The sequence below is a fragment of the Balaenoptera ricei genome, chromosome 3 (genome assembly GCF_028023285.1).
Source record: "Balaenoptera ricei isolate mBalRic1 chromosome 3, mBalRic1.hap2, whole genome shotgun sequence".
NCBI lineage: Eukaryota > Metazoa > Chordata > Mammalia > Artiodactyla > Balaenopteridae > Balaenoptera > Balaenoptera ricei.
In genome coordinates, this window is record NC_082641.1 from 59,174,979 (window position 1) to 59,201,846 (window position 26,868).

The window sequence follows — 26,868 nt, forward strand, 5'->3', positions numbered from 1 at the left end:
TAGATTTCACATATAAGTGAGATCATTGATATTTGTCTTTCTCTGTCTGATGTATTTCACTTAACATAATATCCTCTAGATTTATCCATGTTGTCACAAAGGCAAGATTTCATTTTTTTATGGCTGAGTCTTCTCTGTGTGTTTTGATTGGAGAATTTAGTCCAATTACATTTAAAGTAATTATTGATATGTACTTACTGCCATTTTGTTAATTGTTTTGGGGTTGTTTTCATAGTTCTTTTTTGTTCCTTTCATCATCTTTTGCTCTCTTCCCTTGCCATGTGATGACTATCTTTAGTGTTATGTTCGGATTTCTTTCTTTGTGTGTGTACCTATTAATAGGTTTTTGATTTGTAGTTAACTGTGTGTGTGTGTGTGTGTGTGTGTGTGTATATATATATATATATATATGCACACACATATACATACATATATATATATGTATAGTTTTATATACATGATTAGGTTATATATACATGATTATTGTAAGTTGACGATCTCTTAAGTTCAAACGTTCTAACAACCCTACGTTTTTACTCCACCTCTCACATTTAATGTTTTTGACATCATATTTTACATCTTTTTGTTTTGTGTATCCCTATGCTACTTATTGTGGATATAGATGATTTTTATTACTTTTGTTTTTTAACCTTCCTACTAGCTTTTTAGATGATTACCCTACTACCTTTACTGTATGTTTGCCTTCAGCAATGATATTTTTCATTTTGTAATTTTCATATTTCTAGTTATGGTCTTTTCTGCTTAGAAAAGTCTTTTTAACATTTCTTGTAAAGTTGGTTTCGTGGTGCTGAACTCTTTTAGTTGTCACTTGTCTGTAGAACTCTTATCTCTCCTTCAACTCTGAATGATAGTCTTGCTGGGCAGAATATTCTTGGTTGTAAGTTTTTTACCTTTCATCACTTTGAATATGTCATGCCACTCCTTCTGGCCTGCACAGCTTCTGCTGAAAAGTCAGCTGACAGTCTTATGGGAGTTCCCTGGGAAGTAACTAGTTGCTTTTCTCTGGCTGCTTTTCAGATTCTCTGTCTTTAATTTTTGCCATTTTAATTGCAATGTATCTCGGTGTGGTTGTCTTTGGGTGACCCTGTTTGAGATTCTCTGTCTTCCTGGACTGTATGTCTGGGTGTTTCTTTTCAGATTAGGGAAGTTTTCAGCTATTATTTCTTGAAATACATTCTCTGCCCCTGTCTCTCTTCTCCTTCGGGGACCCCTATAGTGTGTATGTTATTATCCTTGATGTTGTCCCAGAGGTCTCTTACACTATCCTCATTTAAAAATTTTTTCTGTTCAACTTGGCCGATTTCCACTACTCTTCTAGTTTGCTGATCTGTTCCTCTCTATCTACAAATCTATTATTGATTCCTCCTAGTGTATTTTAAATTTCATTTACTATATTCTACAGCTTTTTGGTTCATCTTTATATTTTCCAACTGTCTATTAAAATTCTGTGTTCATCCATTCTTAGGTTCAGTGAGCATCTTTATGATCATTACCTTGAACTCTTTTTTGGGTAGATTGCTTATCTCTACTTCGTTTAGTTCCTTTTATGGAGTCTTGTCTTGTTCCTTTGTTTAGAACATATTCCTCTGTGTCCACATTTTGCCTAATTCTCTGTTTATTTCTAGGTATTAGGTAGGTCAGCTACATTTCTCAATATTGCGGAAGTGGCCTTATGTAGAAGATGTCCTATGGGGCCCAGCAGTGCACTCCTCTGTGGTCACCAGAGCCACCTCTAGGGGTGTCCCCTATGTGGGCTGCATGGGCCCTTCTGTTGTGGTACGGCTGACTACTGTGAGTACACTGGTAGGCAGGGCTGGCCCCTGGACCAGTTGGGTGCCAGGCCCCGCCTCCTATGGTGGCTGCTGCCCTGTGGGTGGGCAGAGCTGGGTCTTGGGGCAGCTGGCTATGGGGACCAGGGTTCCTGGGACTGGTGCTGGCCTGTTGGTGGGCAAGTAAGCCCCTGGTGCTGACAGTCTAGAGGGAGGACTCCAAAATAGCACTTGACAGCACCACTGTCCTCGTGGTACAACAAGCTCCCTGAAGTGGTTCCCTGCAGTGTCTTTGTTCCCAGGGGGAGTCCCAGTTGTCTCCTGCCTCTCTGAGAGGCTAAGATCAGCAAGTGGGTCTGACCCAGGCTCCTTACAAATTACTGCCTCTGACTTGGGACTCAGAGCCTGTAAGATTTTAAATGTGTTTTGTTTTGTTTTTCAATTGGAGGATAAGTGTTTTACAATGTTGTGTTAGCTTCTGCTGTGCAACGAAGCAAATCAGCCACATGTATACCCATATCCCCTCCCTCTTGGACGTCCCTCCTGCCCTCTCCATCCCACCCATCTAGGACATCACAGAGCACCGAGCTGAGCTCCCTACGCTATACAGCAGTTTCCCACTAGCTATCTATTTTACACATGGTAGTGTATTTATGTCAAACCTAATCTCCCAATTTGTCGCACCCTTCCTTTCCCCTCCCTATGTCCACATGTCTGTTCTCTACGTCTACGACTCTATTCCTGCCCTATAAATAGGTTCATCTGTACCATTTTTTCTAGATTCCACATATATGTGTTAATATATGATATTTGGTTTTCTCTTTCTGGCTTACTTCACTCTGTATCACAGACTCTAGGTCCATTCACGTCTCTACAAATGACCCAGTTTCGTTACTTTCTATGGCTGAGTAATATTCCATTGTATATATGTACCACATCTTCTTTATCCGTTCATCTGTTGTTGGACATTTAGGTTGTTTCCATGTCCTGGCTATTGTAAATAGTGCTGCAGTGAACATTGGGGTACATGTGTCCTTTTGAATTATGGTTTTCTCAGGGTATATGCCCAGTAGTGGGATTGCTGGGTCATATCATATGGTAGTTCTATTTTTAGTTTTTTAAGGAACCACCATAATGTTCTCCATAGTGGCTATATCAGTTTACATTCCCACCAGTGTGCAAAAGGGTTCCTTTTTCTCCATACCCTCTCCAGCATTTGATGATGGCCATTCTGACTGGTGTGAGGTGATACCTCATTGTAGTTTTGATTTGCATTTCTCTAATAATTAGTGATGTTGAGCATCTTTTCATGTGCCTCTTGGCCATCTGTATGTCTTCTTTGGAGAAGTGTCTATTTAGGTCTTCCGCCCATTTTTTAATTGGGTTGTTTGTTTTTTTGCTGTTGAGCTCCATGAGCTGTTTGTATATTTTGGAGATTAATCCTTTGTCAGTTGCTTCATTTGCAAATATTTTCTCCCATTCTGAGGGTTGTCTTTTCGTCTTGTTTATGGTTTCCTTTGCTGTGCAAAAGCTTTGAAGTTTCATTAGGTACCATTTGTTTATTTTTGTTTTTACTTTCATTACTTTAGGAGGTGGGTCAAAAAAGATCTTGCTATGATTTATGTCAAAGAGTGTTTTTCCTATGTTTCCTCTAAGAGTTTTATAGTGTCCGGTCTTACATTTAGGTCTTTAATCCATTTTGAGTTTATTTTTGTGTATGGTGTTAGGTAGAGTTCTAATTTCATTCTTTTACATGTAGCTGTCCAGTTTTTCCCAGCACCACTTATTCAAGAGGCTGTCTTTTCTCCATCATATGTTCTTGCCTCCTTTGTCATAAATAAGGTGGCCATATGTGCGTGGGTTTATCTCTGGGCTTTCTATCCTATTCCATTGATCTATATGTCTGATTTTGTGCCAGTACCACACTGTCTTGATTACTGTAGATTTGTAGTATACTTTGAAATCGGGGAGCCTGATTCCTCCAGCTCCATTTTTCTTTCTCAAGACTGCTCTGGCTATTTGGTGTCTTTTGTGTTTCCATACAAATTGTAAAATTTTTTGTTCATTCACTTATTCATTCTTTTGCCTCTAATTCTGTGAAGAATGCCATTGGTAGTTTGATAGGGATTGAATTGGATCTGCACATTTCTTTAGTCATTTTCACAATATTGATTCTTCCAATCCAAGAACATGGTATGTTTCTCTATCTGTTTATGTCATCTTTGATTTCTTTCATCAGTGTTTTATCATTTTCTGAGTATAAGTCTTTTGCCTCCTTAGGTAGGTTTATTCCTAGGTATTTTGTTCTTTTTGTCATGATGGTAAATGGGATTGTTTCCTTAATTTCTTTTTCTGATTTTTTTGTTGTTAGTGTATAGGAATGCAAGAGATTTCTGTGCATTAATTTTGTATCCTGCAACCTTACCAAATTCATTGATTAGTTCTAGTAGTTTTCTGGTGGCATCTTTAGGATTTTCTATGTATAGTATCATGTCATCTGCAAACAGTGAGAGTTTTACTTCTTCTTTTCCAATTTGTATCCCTTTTATTTCTTTTTCTTCTCTGATTGCCATGGCTAGGACTTCCAAAACTACATTGAATAAGAGTGGCGAGAGTGGACATCCTTGTCTTGTTCCTGATCATAGTGGAAATGCTTTCACCATAGTGAAATTTTTTCACCATTAAGAAGGGTGTTTGCTGTGGGTTTGTCATATATGGCCTTTATTATGTTGAGGTAGGTTCCCTCTATGCCCATTTTCTGCAGAGTTTTTATCACAAATGGGTGTTAAATTTTGTCAGAAGCTTTTTCTGCATTTATTGAGATGATCATGTAGTTTTTATTCTTTAATTTACTAATATGGTGTATCACATGGATTGATTTGTGTATATTGAAGAATCCTTGCATTCCTGGGATAAATCCCACTTGATCATGGTGTATGATCCTTTTAATGTGTTGTTGGATTCTGTTTGCTAGTATTTTGTTGAGGATTTTTGCATCTATGTTCATCAGTGATGTTGGTCTGTAATTTTCTTTTTTTTTATATCTTTGTCTGGTTTTGGTATCAGGGTGATGATGGCCTCGTAGAATGAATTTGAGAGTGTTCCTCCCTCTGCAGTTTTTTGAAGAGTTTGAGAAGGATAGGTGTTAGCTCTTCTGTAAACGTTTGATAGAATTCATATGTGAATCCATCTGGTCCTGGACTTTGTTGGAAGATTCTTAATTACACTTTCAATTTCATTACTTGTGATAGGTCTGTTTATATTTTCTAATTCTTCCTGGTTTAGTCTTGGAAAATTGTACCTTTCCAAGAATTTGTCCATTTCTTCGTGGTTGTCCATTTTATTAGCATATAGTTGTTTGTAGTAATCTCTTATAATCCTTTGTATTTCTGCTGTGTCAGTTGTGATTTCTCCTTTTTCATTTCTAGTTTTATTGATTTGCATCCTCTCCTTTTTTTTCTTGATGAGTCTGGCTAAAGGTTTATCAATTTTGTTTTTCTTCTCAAAGAACCAACTTTTAGTTTTATTTTTCTGTGCTATTGTTTTCTTTGTTTCTATTTCATTTATTTCTGCTCTGATCTTTATGATTTCTTCCTTCTACTGACTTTGGGTTTTCTTTGTTCTTTCTCTAGTTACTTTAGGTGTAAAGTTAGATTGTTTATTTGGGATTTTTCTTGTTTCTTGAGGTGAGATTGAATTGCTATAAACTTCCCTCTTAAAACTGCTTTTGCTGTGTCCCATAGGTTTTGGGTCATCGTGTTTTCATTGTCATTTGTTTCTATGTATTTTTTAATTTCTCCTTTGATTTCTTCAGTGATCTCTTGGTTATTTAGTAGTGCACTGTTTAGCCTCCATGTGTTTGTGTTTTTTACAGTTTTTTTCCTGTAATTGATATCCAGTCTCATAGCACTGTGGTCAGAAAAGATGCTTGATACGATTTCAATTTTCTTAAATTTCCTGAGGCTTGATTTGTGACCCAAGATGTGATCTATCCTGGAGAATGTTCCCTGTGCACTTGAGAAGAAAGTGTATTCTGCCACTTTCAGGTGGAATGTCCTATAAATATCAGTTAAATCTGTCTGGTCTATTGTGTCATTTAAAGCTTGTGCTTCCTTATATATTTCGTTTGGACAATCTGTCCATTGGTGTAAGTGGGGTGTTAAAGTTCCCTACTATTACTGTGTTACTGTCTATTTCCCCTTTTATGCTTGTTAGCATTTGCCTTATGTATTGAGGTGTTCCTATGTTGGGTGCATAAATATTTATAATTGTTATATCTTCTTCTTGGATTGATCTCTTGATCATTATGTAGTATCCTTCCTTATCTCTTGTAACAGTCTTTATTTTAAAGTCTGTTTTATCTTATAAGATTATTACTACTCCAGCTTTCTTTTGATTTCCATTTGCATGGAATATCTTTTTCCATCCCTTCAGTTTCAGTCTGTATGTGTCCCTAGGTCTGAAGTGGGTCTCTTGTAGACAGCATATATATGGGTCTTGTTTTTGTATCCATTCAGCCAGTCTGTGTCTTTTGGTTGGAGCATTTAATCCATTTATATTCAAGGTTATTATCGATATGTATGTTCCTATTACATTGTATTAATTGTTTTGGGTTTTTTTCTTCTCTTGTGTTTCCTGACTAGAGAAGTTCCTTTAGCATTTGTTGTAAAGCTGGTTTGATGGTGCTGAATTCTCTTAGTTTTTGCTTTTGTCTCTAAAGTTTTGTCTGTAAAGCTTTTGATTTCTCCGTCAAATTTGAATGAGATCCTTGCTGGGTAATCTTGGCTGTAGGTTTTTGTCTTTCATCACTTTAAGTATATCCTGCCACTCCCTTCTGGCCTGCAGAGTTTCTCCTGAAAAATCAGCTGATAACTTTATGGAGATTCCTTTGTACGTTATTTTTTGCTTTTCCCTTGCTGCTTTTGATATTTCTTCTTTGAATTTAATTTTTGTTTGTTTGATTACGTGTGTCTTGGTGTGTTTTTCCTAGGGTTTATCCTGTATGGGACTCTCTGCTTCCTGGACTTGGGTGATTATTTCCTTTCCCATGTTAGGAAAGTTTTCCACTATAATCTCTTCGAATATTTTCTCAGACCCTTTCTTTTTCTCTTCTTTTTCTGGGACCCCTATAATTCAAATGTTGGTGTGTTTAGTGTTGTCCCAGAGGTCTCTGAGATTGTCTTCAATTCTTTTAATTCTTTTTTCTTTATTCTGCTCCTTGGCAGTTATTTCCACCATTCTGTCTTCCAGTTCACTTATTCATTCTTTTGCCTCAGTTATTTTGTTATTGATGCCTTCTAGTATATTTTTCATTTCAGTTATTGTGTTGTTCATCTCTGTTTATTTGTTCTTTAGTTCTTCTAGATTTTTGTTAAACATTTCTTGTATTTTCTCGATCCATGCCTCCATTCTGTTTCTGAGATTCTGGATCATCTTTACTATCATTACTCTGAATTCTTTTTCAGGTAGGTTGCCTATTTCCTCATTTATTTGGTCTTGTAGGTTTTTTACCTTACTCCTTCATCTGTGGCATATTTTTTTGTCATCTCATTTTTTTTTTTTCTGGGGTGGGATTGTGTTCCTGTGTTACTGGTTGTTCAGCCTGAGGCTTCCAGCACTGGAGTTTGTAGGCTGTTGGGTAGAGCTGAGTCCTGGTGCCAAGATGAGGACCTCTGAGAGACCTCACTCCAGTGAGTTATTCCCTGGGGTCTGAGGTCCTCTGTTAGTCCAGTGGTTCAGACTTGGAGCTCCCACCACAGGAGCTCAGGCATGACCCCCAGCTTGTGAACCAAGATCCTGCAAGCCATGCAGGGCAGCAAAAAAAAAAGGAGCTGAAGAATAACAGAGTAAAAAAGAAAAAAGATTAGAAAACTAACAGATATGTTAGAAAAAATAAAAATATAAAAATATAGATGAAACAGCAACTGGAAGGTAAAAAAGCCAAAAAAGAGGAGGGAAAAAAAAGCTGGAGAAGCTCTTAGCTCTGGGAGGCGGGGTTTAGGTGGTGGGCGGGGCCTATGCTTAGGACCCACGGAGCTGAAAAGGCCCTTTGGGTGTGGGTCTTAGGTTCAGTGTAGCAGGAGGGGCCCAGGAGTGCCTCTGGCCTTGAGGGCGGAGGACCCGGTCTGGGACTCCAGCAGGCTCCCTGGGCCTGAGTGGGCAGGGGAAATGCTAGACGCATTCCCCCCGATCCGCCGATCCTGGAGGGTCCCTCCCCGTTGGCCTCTATCCTTCTCCCCACCCCCCTCCTATGCCCCTAGGCCCCATGGCCAGAGGGGGCCCTGGAAAGGAGGAGACCAGACCTGGAAGCCCAACAGGCTTCCCAGGGCCAAGTGGGCAGGGGAAATGCCCGCCAGGCCTCCCCTGATCCTCCAGTCCTGGGGGTTCCCCCGCCACCATCTGCCTCCTCTTTCCCCCTCCTCCCTCCCTCCCACACCCCTAGGACCCGCAAGGCCCGAGGGGGCCCTGGAGAACAGAGGACCAGGCCCAGGAGCCCAGCAGGCTTCCCGGGGCCTCAGTGGGTGGGGGAAACGCCTTCCGCATCTCCCCTGATCCTCCAATCCCAGAGGGCCCCTCCCCATCCACCTCTCCTCTTCTTCCCGCCTCTGTCCTACACCCCTAGGAACCACGCGGCCTGGAGGGGGCCTCAGAGAGTGGAGGCCCTGGCCCCGGAGCCCAGCAGGCTTCCCCGGGCCTGATTGGGCAGGGAAACACTAGGCGTGCTCCCCACTGATCCTCCAAGCCCCTGAGGGTCCCTCCAGGTGTGGGAACCCCTCCCCTCTCCCACCCACCCCTCAGGGGTGCCTGTCCTGTCCGGCCTCCACTTCTCCTCCCCCCTCACTCCCCAGCATGTCCTACCCGGTTGCTCGGGGGTTCCTCCCATCTCCTGGGGCATCGAGGTCCCCCACCAACATCTGCCAGGTGCCCTAGTTGTGGGGAGATGCGAACTCCTCATCCTCCCACACTGGAGGAGGAATCTACATATGCTTTTTAAGAGCACAATCTGTTTCCTACAGCCTGCCAGCTCATCCATATGCAAGCCCTGCTGGCCTTCAAAGCCAGATGTTTTGGGGGGCTCGTTTCCCCGGTGTTGGACCCCAGGCTGCAGAGCCTGATGTGGGCTCGGATTCCTCACCCCTTGGGGAGAACTTCTGCAACTGTGATATCCTCCCATTTGTGGGTCACATAGTCTGGGGTGTGGGTCTTGACCCACCTGCCTGTCTCCTTGTGGTTTCTTCTTTATACTGTTAGTTGTGGAAAAATCTTTTCTGCTAGTTTTCAGGTCATTCTCATCAATAATTGCTCTGTTAATAGTTGTAATTTTGGTGTGTCTGTGGCAGGAGGTGAGCAGGAGGGTTTTCCTGCTCTGCCATTTTGGCCACATCATAAGGAGAAGGGAGGCTATAAGTTTTGATTCTCTGATAGGGCAAATATCTCCCCTTATCATTTTTCATCTTCTTCATATAGTCTTTTATATTTTAGATACATATTGTTTATTCCTCCAGAGTGTACATAAAATCAATGTCAATTTCCCCCCAAATTTGAGAATTTTAATTAGAATTGTACTGTGTTTGTACTGAATTTCTTTCATCTGTAAGGAAAGGTTGGCACTCAAATCTCAGAATTGTGGGAATTGTAAGTCCCATTTTTCCTCTGCTGCATTCCCAAACACAGTAGTAGTGGTAGCCAAGAACTATTTTCCCTTCTTGGCTAACCCTAAATACTTACTGGAAATTTATAAGCTTGCTCCCTTCCCATAGGGCAAAGTTATAGCTTACTGTTTATAATAAATAAGAATTCTGTATAGGCTTTTTGAAAAGCAACATGCCATGTAAAGAATATAAGATAAGGAATTTATACTTCTTCACATCCTTCCCTTGTTGAAAAAGTAAATTTTAAAAGGAAACAGACACATTGGAAACAATCCTGGATGCAGATAAGTAAATTGGATTGTATAATATATCTGTGGTATGTAATTTTTTTTTCCTTCTCTCTCCCCACTGCGTTTGTTCTCTTTATCTGTGAATCTGCTTCCTTTTTTGTTATATTCACTAGTTGTATTTTTTAGATTCCACATATAAGTGATATCATACATATCTTTCTGTCTGACTTACTTTACTTAGCATATGCCCTCCAAGTCCATCCATCTTGTTGCAGACAGCAAAATTTCTTTTTTTATTGCTGAGTAGTATTCCATTGTATATATATATACACCACATCTTTATCCATTCATCTGTTGATGGATACGTAGCTTGCTTCCATATCTTGGCAATTGTAAATAATGCTGCTACGAACATTGGCATGCATGTATCTTTTCAAATTAGCGTTTTTGTTTTTTTCAGGTATATATACCCAGGAGTGAGTGGGGATTGCTGGGTCATGTGGTAGCTTTATTTTTAGTTTTTTGAGAAACCTCCAAACTGTTTTCCACAGTGGCTGCACCAATTTATACTCCCACTAACAGTGTACAAGGGTTCCCTTTTCTCCACACCCTTGCCGACATTTGTTGTGTTCTTTTTGATGATAGCCATTCTGACAGTGCGAGCTGATAATCTCATTGTGGTTTTAAGGTATATAAATTTTTAACATGTTTGCTTGCAGGATGCCATGGCTTTTAATAAGTTTAATGTTCTCCACTGGCACATAGTAGATGACCAGTCTTTCCCTTATCAGAGCGTCACTTTTCCTGGATTAAGCAAAAATGTGAGTAATTCATGTTATTGTTGGTATACAAAAAAAAAATTTTGGTATAGTTTCATTAGAAGTTTGCAGCTTAAATGTTTCTTCTTATGGATAGAATTGAAGTGTAAAAGTTAGATATTTGGGGGACCTCCCTGGCGGTCCAGTGGTTAAGACTCGATGCTTCCACTGCAGTGGGAGTGGGTTAGATCCCTGGTCAGTGCGGCCAAAAAAAAAAAAAAATACTTGTGGTTTTAAATGTTTTTAATAGGCTGCGGCTGAGCATTTTAGATCCACAAAACTGTTGTGGTTTTGTAATTGTTATGTTATCATAAATGTAAACAATCTCTAGGGGCTATACAAATAAAAATTTTAAAACTTTAATGAATGTAGGAGACCTGAAGCATTCGTGATTAACATGAGGTTAAGTAATTATATTTACCAAATAGTCCAACTGTATATTTGTTTTAAACAGAATTGTTTTGAATTCTATAAATGACAACTTCTTTTCTCTCTGAAAAGCTATATGAAGCAGGGAATCTTACAGATAATGGCTCCTTCTTGGAAAATAATGGTGGTCTTAGGAGTGTTCAGATTCACTGTATTATAGACCAGTGAAGCTGGGAGTGAGCCTCGATACCATCTAGTTGAATCCCCCTCTAGTACAAGGCCAGTCACTGACAGCCAAGAGAAGCTGTATGTCTCATCCGAAGTTGTAGTTAGGAAGAGGCAGAGCCAAGACCCTAAATTTTGTCCTCTGGCCACAATTCCAAAACTTTCTCCAAGGTTTTGATGTAGTTTGGGTTGAAATCCTAGCAGCAATCCTGTTGTTTGCTTTTAATAAATGGAAAACTTCAAACATATACAGAAGTAGAATTTAATGAATTCCCATTTCCTTATCAGTCAGCCTCAGTAATCAGGTAATGGCCAGTCTTGTATCACCTATACCCCCTCCATTATTTTGAAGGTAATCCCAGACATCATATCTTATTGGTAAAAAGGCCTGTTTAAAAAGTTATAGTTCGTTATCACAGCTAAAAAAATAGCAATAATCCAGATAGCCAGTCATTATTCATGTTTCCCCAAGTGCCTTTTTCTTTTTAAAAAAAATTTGCATTCGGATGCAAATAAGGTCCATACATTGTGGTCAGTTAATACGTCTGTTCTCTTTTATATATAGCTGCCCATCCCTGCCCATCTCTTTTTTTTTTTCTTGTAATTTATTATTTTCATTGAGGAAACTAAGCTCAGTTTGTCCTATAGTTTCCCACAGTCTGGGTTTTGCTGGTTGCATTCCCAGTGTCAATATGTTCTTCTGTCTCCTCTATTTACTGTAAACTGGTGGTTAGATCTAGTCTTGATTCAATACAAATTTGATGTTGAAGATGGGGGTAGGGCAAGACTACTTTTTAGAAGTTGAGCATTTATTTATATTTATATATTTATACCTTGAGAAATGTGCCATGATAACACCTTTAATGGACCTTTATCTTTAGCTACCACCAATATTGAGTTCTCATTTTTCAAGGACCTATAGTAGGACCAAGGGTAATCTTAAAAAAAACAAACAAAAAAAACACAGGTCACTTATCAGAGCATCTCGGGGAATTTTTAAAGCTGACAGTAATTAAAGTGACTTTGAAAGACAACAGCTATGCTCTGTAATAATGTGTGAATTTTGATTCTAAAACTGACAAGGGCAGTGTATTCAGAATTTTCACTTCGGAGTCAAACATTTCTGTTTTGTCGTACAGTTACATGAGGTTGAAACAGCCTGACGGTAGACAGACATTGCTGAAACGAGGTGCTGGTAGAGATAGACAGTCCTATCAGTAAATCTGGAATTAACCTAAAGTGTGCTGAGAGCTTATTGATAAGATACAGTAAACAAATAATTTAAATGAGTCATCCAACATCACATAAGACTATTTTATACTTTGTAGTACTTGAAAAATCTGCCAGCAGATACTGAAGTACAAACAGAACTGTAAACAGTTCATACATTTTAAGAAATATGGCTTTTACAGGGAAGCTATTCTTCGTCTCATGTTTATACTCCAAACGATGTCCGTATGGTGATTGAATATGCCCGATTACGAGGGATTCGGGTCGTGCCAGAATTTGATAGCCCTGGACATACGCAGTCTTGGGGAGAAGGTAAGGAGCGTGTTTTATGAGTTGCAGAAAATGAACATTTGAGGTCTTACATCTCATGACTTCGTGTTTGCTCATTTTGTTCTTACTTGTGATTTGCACAAAGGTTGTGCAAACTATTGATAGTTGTAATTCAGTAACTATTATGTGTCTATTGTGAGCAAGTCACTATCTAGGCATTGCCTAAAGTATAAACACAAGGGATAAAGGAAAACAAGAAATGATTACAACAAGTAGAATGCATAAGTGAATTAAACATTACATGAATGAAGTAACACTTAAAATGCTTTTGAGAGATCAAAGAATATATTCGTGTTTCTGGTAGAGGGAATAACAGGAAAGGCAATTTAGCTGGAGTACAGTGCAGCAGAGAGTAGTTGTACTGTCAGGTGCTTAAGAACTGGCTCTGGAGCTAGATTGCCTGGATTTGAATCCTGCTTCTGGCGTTTATAAACTGAGTGACCTTGGGCCAGTCAGAACATCTCATCCTCAGTTTTCCCATCTCTAAAATGGGAGTATTAGCAGTAGCTATCATGTAAATTTTTTTTGAAGATTAAAGAATGAATGTAAAGCACATAGCACCACACCTAGCATTTATAATTGTGCAATAAGTATTATTAGAATAGACATGGAGTACAGTGGGAAATGAGTCTGAAAAAGTAGTGTAGAGGGCCTTGGGTGAGGAATGTGGGATTCATCAGGACACATGGAAGCCAGTGAAAGTTACAGAGTAGAAGAGTGACATGATGGGAGCCACACTTCAGGGAATCCTATGTGAAAGTGACAGATTGGAAGGGGGAGGAGATTGAACGTCCTAGACCAGAATGGTGATAGCAGGGATGGAAAATAATATACAGAACTGAGAGACATTCTGGAAATACAACCCATAGAACTTGGCAACTGACTGACTCCAGGAGGAGAGGGACAAGAGACTTAGGAGGATGGTGTCTCGCTTACCAGAATGTGAAAATCAGGAGAGGCTACAGAAGGAGTTTGGGGAAGACAATTTGGTTTTTGTTAGATTATATTTGAAGTGAAGCTAGGATATCTAATTGTGTTCAGCAGGGACTTTGAAATATGGTTTGAAGCTCGAGACAAAAGGATTGGGGCGAGGTTTAGATTTGGGAGTCATTAATATTTGAGGTAATATTTGAAATGGGTAAAATCTCAGAGGCTGATGGAAAGGGAAACAAAAGAGGTACAGGGATAGTATTCAGGAAACAATTCTTCTTATTTGGAAGAAATTATCATAGTAACTCTTAGTAAACACATTTATCTTTTTCTGTATAAAATCTCTTTTGGCTTCAACAAAATAAAGTAATATAATCATGTGCAAAGCCGTGTCTTTGTGACTGAAATACTTCTTTAGAAAAGATTCTCCATGTTTCCTTCCAGGCCAGAAAGACCTCCTGACTCCATGTTATAATGGAAAAGAGCCATCTGGGGCTTTTGGACCTATAAACCCTATTTGGAATACAACTTACAGCTTCCTGTCTAAATTGTTCAAAGAAATTAGTACCGTGTTTCCGGATGAATTCATTCATTTGGGAGGAGATGAAGTAGATTTTGATTGTTGGTATGAAAATATGTTAAATCCCCCCTATTTCTAAAAACTGTTGCATTTGAAGTAGGTGTAGAGGTCTCCACATGAAAAGGGAAGATTTGGGGTAACATCTCTGTACGGTTTTAACTTGGCAACGCAACTCGTGAGATGGTGGATTTCTGTAGAATGTACATATGGGTGGTATGACAAAGTAAAAGCTTTTAGGAAGGAGAATTAAGATGCAGAAGGAAATGGGAATTAAAAAAAAAAGACTAAAGAGTGAACAAGAATAGCTTTAGTGAAAGAGGGTAATGATTAAGTGGGAGAGATTTTTCAAGTAAAAGTCCTCTTTGCAAATAGCCTCAGATGGAGGAGAGAGGTGGGAGGTTAGGGAAAACCATTTTTATAGGAAATCAGCTTCTAGAAAAAAATTATTTGCAGTGGAAAGCTAAGATAACTCATAATTAAGTTTTTTTTAAAATTTTATTTATTTATCTATTTATTCATTTATTTTTGGCTGAGTTGGGTCTTTTGTTGCTGCGCGCTGGCCCTCTCTAGTTGCGGCAAGCGGGGGCCACTCTTCGTTGTGTTGCGCAGGCTTTTCATTGCGGTGGCTTCTCTTGTTGTGGAGCACGGGCTCTAGGCACGTGGGCTTCAGCAGTTGTGGCTCGCGGGCTCTACAGCTCAGGCTCAGTAGTTGTGGCGCATGGGCCCAGCTGCTCCGCGGCATGTGGGATCTTCCCAGACCAGGGCTCGAACCCGTGTCCCCTGCATCAGCAGGCAGACTCCCAACCACTGCGCCACCAGGGAAGCCCCACAATTAAGTTTTTAGGTTTATTTTACTCTACAAAATTTAATAGTTTTACATGTGTATAAGATGTTAGGGATATATGCTGCTTTAAAAAGATGGGGCATATTGAACTTTTAATGAAATTTTGATCACTTTTTATTTAAGGGCATCCAATCCAGAAATCCAGGATTTCATGAGGGACAAAGGCTTTGGCAGAAATTTTAAGAAACTAGAATCCTTCTATATGCAAGCGTAAGTTACTTTAAAGCCTACTTCTGTTTTTATTTCATCAATGCCTTTTGTAAAAGCTTAAGCTGTTATTTAGTACTATATTTTTCATTTTCTCTCCACTCCTTGCCAAAGTGTAGATGTTATATTCTTTGTTACACAAAGTATAGATGAAAAATCATAAAGGAGGGAGCAATAGCCACTATTTTCTTTAAATCAATAACATGGTGACTCTGATCCTTTTGCAGTAACTGTTGAAACACAGGGTAACAGTCATCTGTTCTAAGAACTCAGCTCAGAGCCCTGGCTGCCCTGCGAAGTCTTCGTCACCATCCATCCTCTGGAATTCAGTCCCTTTTGTCAACGCTGGAGCATTTCTTTTACTTTATACCTGTGCTGTCTCGTATGGTAGCTACAGCCACATGTGGCTGTTTGTATTTAAATTAGAATTGAAGAAAATTAAAAATTCAGTTCCTCAGTCACATTAGCCACATTTCAGGTGTTGAACAGCTAGATGAGGCTGGTGGCTACCATACTGGAAAGTGCATATATAGAACATTTCCATCACTGCGTAAAGTTCTAGTAGACAGTGCTGCTCTATGCTAGGGAGCAGTGAACTTGTTCTCTGAAGGGCCAGACAGTAAATATGGGAGACTTCGTGGGGCACATATGGTTGCATACTTTTTTTTTGCATACTCTTATTTTTTAAACAATGCTTTACAAATGTAAAATCCATTCTCAGCTCAAGAGCCATACAAAAACAGGCTGCAGGCTATAGCTTGCCAACAACTCCTGCATTGAGCAAGCCCAGATTCTAGCCTTTTCCTGTTCAGCTTTTTGTGTGATACAGTCTAATTTTTTTAGCCTGCAGAGCACCTGCCATTGTCTGAACATCAGGAAATATTTGTGAATTGATTGTCAACACTGTTGCAAGTTATTTAGGTGATGTCACAGGCTAGTTTATAGTTTCCTTTATTCTAAGATACCCATGAAATTACAAAGATTGCTGTTTATACACTTCCCTTTGAGTTGCCCCATCTTCCTATCTTTGGGGTATGCTTAGCTCGTTCATTCTGCAATTGACTTGAACCCCTCTGCTGTGTCAGGTTCTGAGCCACGTGTTAGAAAGAAGGAACCACATGGGTCGCCACCCAGCTTTAGCTAGTTCTGCTGTAAAGCTGTGCTATACTGAGAGGCACCTCTCAGTGCTGGAGTTCTTGGGATAAAAATGTGCATTCTTTACACATATTGGTCAGCTTGTGATCTGCAATAACTTTGTAATTTTTTCAATGGTAGGGTTTTGGATATGATTTCAGCCATAAACAAGAACTCCATAGTCTGGCAAGAAGTTTTTGATGATGCAAGCAAGGTGAGAAGTATTAAGACTGCATTTGGTTTTGATAATATGAGAGACTTAATACTTTAATACTTCCTTGGATGGAAGGAACCCTAATGAAGCTTCCCTGTAATGCTGGGGAAATGAGCTTACCTTTCCATTTGAGCTGTAACACTGAGACCAGTGATAATGGTATTGATCTGATTTCTTCCATTTACTTCATTCTTCAGCGCCACCTCCTCCTCATCTCTCCCATCTCCCCTCCTCCCCCATCTCCCCTCCTCCCCCGCCATCTCATTTTTAATCACAAATTGAAGTACTTTGAAGACCGTTCCTTTTTCCAGAAGGGCAGAACAAACATAAATAAGTCTTTACTGCTGTTAAGATAGTTTTAAGTAAAATTGTCAATGTACACTTTTTATTTTAAATGGCATTTCTCTCTGACATACTCAGAATTCTTTATTTTCCTTTGGGGGCAACTGAGAATTTGCAAGTCCAGCTACTAGTATTATCTTTCCAGAAGGGGTTGGTGGCATCCTCAGAGTTCCAAAGTAAGTACAATAGTGTGGTAGAAATGGGATGAAAACCTTTAATTCATTACACCTATATGGTATCATATGTAGACAAAGGTTAAATATCCAACCTTAAGGTTGATGAAACTTCTAAGTCCCTACAACAAATAGCGTTTGATATTAATTCTAAAGAGAAAGGGAAAAAAGGAAATGCTGCTTTTTTCAAGGATCTTAAAAGTTATTTTCTTAGCTACAATGCCTCGGACTTGTAATTTCATCTACTGTAGTTGCGAGACCTAATAATATATATTGTGATTTGTGACTTTAATAGCTCATGCCAGGCACAGTAATTCAAGTGTGGAAAGTGGAGGACTATACTCAGGAACAAAGTAAAGTTACAGAAGCTGGCTTCCCTGTGATCCTTTCTGCTCCTTGGTACTTAGACTGGATCAGTTATGGACAAGACTGGAAACGATACTATGCCGTGGACCCTCTTAGTTTTGAGGGTAAGTGAAGCAACCATCATTACTTGATTTGTTAGGTTTTTTTCCCTACCCTCCCTCCAGGGAATCCTTACCTAGGTAGCATCTACCAACTATCCTCCCTTTTATATTTGACCCTTGATTTTGTTTGTGTGTACTTAAACAGACCAACTACAATATCATTTTAAACTCTGTGAAAGAAACCACATTCTTCCCTAAATGAAAGAACTTCAAAAGTAGATTCCCTTAGATTTTTCTCTCCATTTTCACTGATAAGACTTGTTATCACTATGCATTTAAAGATGCCTGACTGCATTAACCTTGTATCTCCTACTCTGAGCTGCCTCTCCAATGCAAGACACCTAAGCAGGGATCCCGTCCTGTTCAGTGGCTTCCGGGTTCTGAGGAGGAGGCATCCTTGGGGGGGTGGTCATGTCTGAGTGGTGGGGCTCCAGACTCTCAAACCCCCTTCATTAAGAACAGTTCTCCCTTGTCCATTTTTGTACACCAGACTTTAATATAAAATTTCCTTTGAGGAAAAGTATTTTGCTGTTTAAAAGAGTTTCAAAACTGTAGGTCTATTAGGAATTGACATAACTGTTTCTCTAAAAAGCATTTTCTGAGAATCAAAAAGTCGTAATTACTATAGATAGTCTCTTTAATAAAATGGTATCGTTACTACCAGACTGCCACATTAGTTAACATATGCTAACAAGTACTATGTGAACCATGGGGTCAGCCGTGGCAGTAACATTGGCCACCTTTTTTTGTGCCACAGCCATGAACATCTCCCAACGTCCTGCTTAACAGGAGAGAAATGTTGCCCTAAGATAACAATAGAAATCAGCATTGCCTCTGTATATAGGCCTCAAGTTGCAACTACCTAACTTACATCAATGATTTTAATCTAGGTTCTCAGGAACAGAAAAAACTTGTCATTGGTGGAGAAGCTTGTCTATGGGGAGAGTATGTGGATGCAACTAACCTTACTCCAAGATTATGGTATGGAATTTAAGTGATAACATTTGAATTAAGGTGCCTGAGTTTTCCTTCTGCACCCAAGTAGGAAACCACTAGGAACTTCCCCAAGCATGTGGTTTGCTTATTTAAGAAAACAGAAAACTACATTGGGGCACATGTGGTTTAAATTTTAGGCCTCGGGCAAGTGCTGTTGGTGAGAGACTCTGGAGTCACAAAGACGTCAGAAGCCTAGAGGATGCCTACAGGAGACTAACAATTCACCGCTGCAGAATGCTCAGGTAAGACAGACTTGTTTTTCAAGCTAGGATACTGTTAAGTACACGGTGAGTTTTAACCTTATTTAGTGTTAGATGGCCTATTGGGTTTTTTTTTTCTATAAATAGAAATGTATGTCACCTAAGAGGCTGTGATTTAATTAGGAGAAATTGGGAACTATTTCCAGTACCTATAAGGAGAAGATATGCTTGGACTTTAAACTGTTTTATAGATATATTAAATTTTGCTGTAACTTAGAACTCCATTATGAATCTCTTTTTTCAATAATTAGTGGTATGGTTTAGTGATTCTGATTTGAGCTATTAAGTTCCTTAAGATGGAGATGAGTTATATCAATCTAAAACATCTTTTGTTTGTACTTTACCTGTCCTACAGACGAGGAATAGCTGCAGAACCTGTCTTTACTGGATATTGTGACCACGAGGACAGAATGTAAAAATGAGCTGAAACAAAAGAAAAATAGGGGAAAATGCCCACAATCATCTGTACCACGATCAGCTTGATTTTAAAAATCATGTTTTTGAATAAAAATCGTTTTTGAATAAAATCTCTTTATTGATTGAACCTCCATCTTATTATACATTATACATAGAATACTGACATCTTTCCTGTGGGAGAAGCTTAAAATCAGCCAACCAAAAACCTCGTGATATCTATCAATCACTCAGTATATTCCAAAAGACTGAATCTTGACTACCGGCAGTAATAACTTCCTAGATACACAATACAGTTCAGGTACATTAACCTTCAACATCAAAGCACGTTTCTCATTCTATAAAATAGAATGGGCAGCACCAGTGCCACTGTCTGTTTCAAGTTCTACCTTTTCAGTTGTTCTTACTGAAAATGAAGTAGGTAGGTACTCCTGAGTTTCTCTCCGAGGACTTAGGACAAGCCACTTCTCTGGCTGAGCAGTGTACTTTGGTCTTGAGGATTCATGGCTTGATAATTAGACAGCTCTAAGGCAAAGGTAGCTGAGCCTGATGTTAACGTTCGAAGCACAGTTGAATAACCCTAATTAAAATAATTTTAAGTCAGTTATCTCTGCAAAGTTAAGCCTCAAGTCTCTTCCTGCAGAACCTTTGACCATTATCAGGAAAAATTTGGTAAGTACTGTGGATGACAGAAAACCAGTAGTGTGGGTATGCTTCAGAAGTATTCCTTGGTCCCAACATTTGGTAAAAAGACTGCTGGCACTCAGGTGCCTGTCCTAGCAGGAGAGGCTGGTGGGGAGGAGGATGAAACTTGCCTGAAAGCCGGCAACAGAAGAAGTAAGATAAGTGCTTGGGATGGAAAAATGGTCATTTAGGCTGGTGACACACTTTGGTACAGCACACCTCAACCTGTGTGGAGGAATGGAAAGGGACACCCCGACACCCCCCCCCCCAATGCTGCCATAATCCCCTGGATTTCTCCAGCAATTTACGTAAAAAAGTACATTTAGTCACAAAGTACCTACCATAATTTCTGCTAAGGGAACAAATCCAATAATAACTTTGTTGTCCTGACGAGTCTGGATTTCCTGAATGTTCCCTCTTCTTTGTGCCAGATCTGCTAGAACAGGACTGAGGTAATCTCTAGTCACTGTAACCTCAAGATTCATCAGGGGCTCCAAAATTTGCTTATCAGCTTTCTTCAGAGCCTAAAGAAATTAAAGAACATTAACTCCTCTTCCTTAAACGGCAGATCAAATTTCTGTTATGAAGGGAAGATTCGTAAAAACTTAAATACTGTCCATACTCTTAGCCTAGAGCCTCTAGCAAAAAGACATAAGCCTGCTTTAACACTCTTTATAAGAAGTCCAAAACTTCAATATTTGCTTGTACATGCATGACAGTAGTCTGTCTGAGACCTCTTGTATGGTGTGTTGCAAGGGGATGCTTGGTAAAGTCTCATCATGTAGAGTACTTGTGAACATGTGCCCAGAGACAGAGGGAAAGAAAATGGTTTTCCCCCTTCAAAGACTTATTTCTTCATATTTAAACCTCTTCTCTTGTTTTTGATACCTGTAGTTATAATAGCCCATGCTACAAGTCAGGGCAATCAAGGAGGGAAACAAAGGAGAGAGCTAAAAACACAGTAAGTTAGTAGAAACACATTCTCTATTTGAAACAGACTGAAATCTAAAATTCTGAACAGATAACAAAGGCCAAGAAGAACACGCACATGGAAAGGAAAGAGCATGGAAACTATAAAAAGCTAAAACAGCACAGGGCAGATAGGAAGTGGATGAAAACCGGGGAAGTAGCAGAGGCATAAAGACCTGGGGTCCTAGTCAGACGCTGTCTTTAGAGCATCACTCCATCAGGCAAATTGGTAAACGGATTTTGGAGGGCGTTTGCAAGCACCATAACTACTGATGGGTTTGATTTTAAAAGCTAACTTACTTCTCCAGCCTGCCAGAGTTAAAAAATAACAAAACAATTTCCTATAAATTCTAAGCCTCTGTTTGGTTGTCAGGTGGGATGTAATAAACTTAGATTTAGCAGCAGAAACCAGATAAAAGAGCTAGGGCTCAATGTACCCCTCACCTTTATTTGGCTATGGCCGATCATCTCTCTCTGCTCACCTGCCACCACTCACTTAGGACCAGGCGGTATCTTCGCCTACATTGTCAAGTAATGCTCTTCTGTCCCCGATACCTCACCACCTCCTCCCTCCCCCCCACCCCCGCCTCCTACCTTCACGATCATGAAAAATGGCCAGCAGTATATTCTCTATCACAGAAATTTCAAAAAACATAGCACACATATATAGTAAAAACATAATCTCAGTTTTTCACAGATTAAGCCTTTAAAATCACTATCAACTGAAACAACTCAACTATAGAAAAATAGTCCTTGAATGAAAACATTACTAAAAAATAATGACAGTCAACAGCAAACAACTAAATATATCCTCTGTATTTCTGCAATTCTTACCAAAAGCTTTGTGCCACTTCACGCAATGTCTTTTAGAACAACATAATGGAGTGGGAAAAGGTTAAAAATTAAAGAGAAAAAATGCTACAACTAAGGAAAGGACTGAGTTCTGTGTAACTGAACAGGAAGTACTGTGCTTGTGGGTCTGTCCTTAGTCCTCTTTTCTTTTCACAGCCTTTTCCTTGGCAACATTGCCTAGTTACAGAGCATCAAGAACAGCCTCTACATAGCTTCCTCAAAAATTCTCAACTTTACCCAAGCCACGGTCTGAGTGCTCCAGCCTTGTACTCCACTGGTCTGCTCTGCGATAGTGTCTAAATATCTTATAGCAACCCAATATGCCCCAAACGGAACTCATCATTTTCTTTTCCAAACACTCCTGTCTGCTCTTTCCTCTTTCTGCTGATGGCATCACTACTCTTCAGTTCACCAGGACATGCATCTTTGATTTCCGTTTTTCCACAAGTAAGCTGTAAGATTTCCACTCCTGTTGCTGGTATCCTGGTTCAGACCTAGTCCATTCCCTGTCCTAGACTCTTTTCCCTACTCCAGTCCCTTCTGTATTCTAATGATTACACTGCTCTCTTCAAAAACTTTAAATTATTCACCACTGTTCTCAAAACAAATCTCAAACTTCTAGATGTAGTTTTTAAAGGTTTCTCTACAGTCTGACTCTATTTTACTTTTCCAACCCTAATTTCACTACTCCCCTGCCTTCTTTAATCTCCCCTTGTCTGGAATGCTGCCCACTGTGCCCAAATCTTCCAAAACATCACAGCTCAACAATTAATGAAACAATGTACAAGTCCCTGTTGTATTTTGAAATAAAATGCTGACTCAATAGTTAATGATTGGGAAATGTGAAGATGCAGAAACAAAGAACAGCTGTTGGGCTAGGGAACTGGTAACAATTTAGACTATAATGCTGCCACATGGCAGAATCACCGAACTCCCAGTTCCCTGAAAGGTATAAAGGCCTGACACACATTCCTAAGTTGTTTGTACAGGAAGCAGACCCCTGCCAGAGGAAAACTGCTGACCACAAGCACACAGACCCTAGACTGGTTGAAACCAGAAGGCTGATTGATGATGCTTGAAACTTCACCTTGATGCCAACCAATCCCAGAACTGTCCACGAGCTGATCACGCCCTGCTCCTTGAACACTATAAAACTCCTCATAACCCCTCCAGGGTGGGTCACACAGTCTTGAGGGCATTAGCCCTCTGTGGCTCCCTTTGCCTGGCAAAGCAATAAAAGCTACTCTTTTCTACTTCACCCAAAACTCTGTCTCCGCGTTTCTGTTCGGCACCGGTGAAGAGGCCGAGTTTCGGCAACATAAACTTCTTTCCAAGAACCCTGCCCCAATTCCCCACGTCTCAGCTTTTATGGATCTCAGTCCATTCTATCTAATATTCTGGCTATTTGGCTATTTATTTCCCTTCTAAATCATAAGCTCCTTTAGGTAAAGAAAAACGTATGCATCCTATTTGTGCCCCTCTCAGTGCCCAGTGCACTATAAGCACACCACCAATGGCTCAATAAACATATGAAGCGGCATTCACTTCTCATAGCAGAGAGGAGGAGCGTCCCCACTAGATGAAGTTTAACAAGGGCCAGAGTACTTCCATTAGTAGTATTTAAGGTAATGAATTAAAACAAAAGATTAAGTGTAAGCCCCATAAAGTTAATTCTTCTTCTCTACTATGATCTTAATAAAAAGGCTAACCAAGGCATATTAGATTTTGAAGGACTGGCCCATATACTGGGGCTTGGGGTTAATTTAGAAACATTATATCATCTTTCAGGTTACCATTATTTCAATACTAAAACCAATGTCAGGAGAAACTAAGAATTACTGGAAGGTAAATGTTCTCAACAATTTAATCATGACCACTTTACAGGTAATATTTCTAACATATGCTTAGGCAAACAATATTTAAATAATTTTATTTTTGAAAGTGTAGTGTTTTTTCTTTTTCATCAAAAACTTTTTAAGAAGTATGAATTTGAACTTATATGAAAGAGCCATTAAAGTTCAGCCTTCCTAAGTCAGGGGCTTAGGGTATTTAACTTTATAATTATGGATTCAAATAAGACTACAGAAAATCAGGTCTCAACCACAGTCCAAAACATTAGAAAATGATTATAAAAGCAAGCGTTTTAATGCAAAATCAGTCACCAACAAAACTATAGTATTCCTATACTGAGAAGAATGCGTGGAATCAGCATTGGGCACACTAAGGCCCTGGGGGTTAATCCAGCTCTGGTAGATTACTGGGGCAAGACACTCAGGGACATACCCCCGGGTAACCACAGAAGACCAGACTGCTTTATGCTCTGAGAAGGAAAAATGCTTATTTGATCTGTTATTCAACAGGACTTATCTGATTTCAATGATCCTTGATTAATCTTATTAGAACAAACATGAACTCCAACATTGGAACCAATATTAGACGTTCAATGTCCTTTAAATTATAATCCATTTTGGGCCAAACTGACCCCAGAGATGTCTTTTACTCAAATCTACCAAGCTTGCCTCTTATGGCTGTGTATCTGGGATGGGGAAAGCAGAGACACCACTTAAAAAAACTTGCCTCTTTGCCAAAATCAGAGGATATTTAATAACTATCTGTGTCAAACAGTAATTTCTTAGATCCTCTTTTGAATAAAACCCTGGTGATTAAGAAATCAAAGGTTCTCCATGATCAAAGCTCTTGACTATAAGGCTCAGGATACAAAGACACAAGGTCAGGCACTGCGAACACAGCTGTCTGTGGACTAGTGGTTCACTACTGTCCGGAGAGTCACCTTAAAGCAAAAAGGATTAGGACACTTCTATACCTTTTGTAGGCATCTTGAGACACAGGCAGAAATCATAGTTGTGGAGGTACCGGGATGAATTACCAATGAATGTAAAGTAATTGCTACATCTTGAATTGGGAATCCAAGCAATGGTCCTAGGTAAGGGGGAAAAGATTTTATTAGGACTCAGTATACAGTGAGGGGGTAAATGAAATGTATAAAGAGATAGGCAGAGAACTTCTAGTTTCCAGTTCTGCATGTAAGGAGCTTTGAAGTCATCACTTTGTTGTAAATAATAAGTAAAAAGCAACAATTCTTATTGAATTGGTAAGAGATGGGAGGGCAAAGGGCAAACCACTGTCCCTAAGACTGGAGAGACAGGTGAGTGCAGGCAGTCACACCTGAACTGTAATTGATGAACTGCCTGAGGCTCGGTGTGGCCAAGTCAGAGTTAAAAACTCCAGGGGGACCCAGTCTTGGGGGTGGAGAGGGGCATAATTTTGTGAGCTCAAGCAGGTTCTCACAGTAAATATCAGAGATTCAGGGGGAGGGGAAAATAATCCATTCTGAAATACTCCTAGGCACTCTATTCTTAACAAGGCCTGCCCTCAGGGGAAACTAGTTAATTAGAGCAAAACCTGCAGGGATATTATCAGAGACTAACTGACTTGAGGGAAGTACCCAATTCCAGTCTATTCTAGCCATCCTGTCCCACCTAAGGGGGGTGAAAAAAACTGAGAAACACTTGTGCAGCTCAGAATCCAAAGGCACAGGCTGACTAGAAGACTGAGACCTAATCCTGGGATTACAGATGCTTCCCCTCCCCTTTACCTCGCCACCACATTACTAAAGGCCAGTTTATAGCAGTCCCTTACCCAGTACATCACATCTGGCTATCAAGAAAAAATTATGGGATGAATTGGGAGATTGGGATTGACATATATGCACTGATATGTATAAAATAGATAACTAATAAGAACCTGCTATATAAAAATAAATAAATAAAAGGAAAAAAAAGAAAAACTTATAAGGCATATTGAAAGGCAAAAAGCACAATTTGAATTTGAATACAGAGAGCAAGCATCAGAACCAGATGTGGGAGGGACGCTGAATGATCAGACTGAGAATATAAACAACTATGACTAATATGCTAAGGGCTTAATAGGTAAAGTAAAGGGCATGCAAGAACAGATGGGCATGACAGCAGAGAGGCAGAATCCTAAGAAAGAACCAAAAAGAAATGCTTCAGATGAAAAACACTGTAACAGAAAGGAAGAAGCCCACTGATGGTCTTAGATGGGACACAGCTGAGGAAAGAGCCTGAGTTAGAAAATGTATCAGTAGAAACCTCCAAAACTGAAAAGCCAAGTGAACAAAAGACTGAAAACAAAACAAAACAATATCCAAGGCTGTGGGACAACTATAAAGGTATGACATATGTGTGATGGGAAAAGATAGGGAGAAAACACCACCAAAGTTAGAAGAGAAGAATGAAACAATTTCTAATATTAGGAGGGATTAAATCGTTGAGTGTGATACTAATGCGTACTCTGATTGGAGTACCTTACCTTGGAGGCACGCACTGTGAAGGCCATTTTCAATGGCCTCTCGTGAGGCCTGCGAAAGGTCTTCGGCAACACTTGCTGCATACTCGATGACTGGCAGAAGAGATGATGTTTCCAGTGATTTTGCTTCCACTTCTACAGTCACAAGATGCCGTCTGTCTCCTAAAGTTCTATCTAAGGTATCTGTAAACAAATCGAATATAGTACCTCAGAGATTTGTTCCAGAAAGATGTCAAGGTACCACAACTGGCAAAATTATAATCAGCAAGTTCAAGGTCTCATGGAAGGTAAAGTGGAAGAAAATATCAACAATGACACTAAATACAGTATAAAAATGTCAGACTAAACAGTTCTACCAAGAAAGCATCTGCTGGGACTTTCCTGGTGGTCCAGTGGTTAAGAATCCACCTTCCAATGCAGAGGATGCGTGTTCGATCCTTGGTTGGGGAACTAAGATCCCACATGCGGTGGGGCAACTAAACCCAAATCCATGTGCTGCAACTACAGAGCCCACACACTCTGGAGCCCGCATGCCACAACGAAATATCCCGGTGTGCCGCAACTAAGACCAGACGCAGCAAAAAATAAATTAATTAATTAAAAAAGAAAGAAAGCATCTGCTTCTGTGTTTACCAACATTAAAAACCTGCTCTGAATCACCTATTAATATTGCTTTAGGACTTCCCTGGTGGCGCCGTGGTTAAGAATCCACATATATACACAATGGAATATTACTCAGCCATAAAAAGAAATGAAATTGAGTTATTTGTAGTGAGGTGGATGGACCTAGAGACTGTCATACAGAGTG

At 39.7% G+C, this 26,868-nt stretch overlaps 2 protein-coding genes across 7 annotated transcripts in view; one reads left to right on the plus strand and one right to left on the minus strand.

Annotated features, from left to right (window-relative positions):
* HEXB (hexosaminidase subunit beta) overlaps positions 1-19,318 on the plus strand; it is a 34,775-nt gene extending 15,457 nt beyond the window's left edge. The window contains exons 6-14 of the mRNA XM_059916578.1: positions 10,392-10,493; positions 12,497-12,626; positions 14,019-14,199; positions 15,122-15,208; positions 16,481-16,553; positions 17,364-17,538; positions 18,426-18,516; positions 18,669-18,773; positions 19,147-19,318. Of these exons, the coding sequence (XP_059772561.1) occupies positions 10,392-10,493; positions 12,497-12,626; positions 14,019-14,199; positions 15,122-15,208; positions 16,481-16,553; positions 17,364-17,538; positions 18,426-18,516; positions 18,669-18,773; positions 19,147-19,207 (1,005 nt within the window). The 3' untranslated portion in view covers positions 19,208-19,318. The remainder of the gene's footprint in view (positions 1-10,391; positions 10,494-12,496; positions 12,627-14,018; positions 14,200-15,121; positions 15,209-16,480; positions 16,554-17,363; positions 17,539-18,425; positions 18,517-18,668; positions 18,774-19,146) is intronic.
* GFM2 (GTP dependent ribosome recycling factor mitochondrial 2) overlaps positions 19,303-26,868 on the minus strand; it is a 47,390-nt gene continuing 39,824 nt past the window's right edge. For 5 of the 6 annotated variants that reach the window (XM_059916574.1, XM_059916572.1, XM_059916575.1 and 2 more), the window contains 4 exons: positions 26,064-26,243; positions 24,535-24,650; positions 20,231-20,413; positions 19,303-19,785 (listed from right to left, as the gene is read on the minus strand). In XM_059916574.1, coding sequence (XP_059772557.1) covers positions 19,657-19,785; positions 20,231-20,413; positions 24,535-24,650; positions 26,064-26,243 — 608 coding nt within the window. In that variant the 3' untranslated portion in view covers positions 19,303-19,656. The other variant, XM_059916573.1, reaches the window with a different exon arrangement.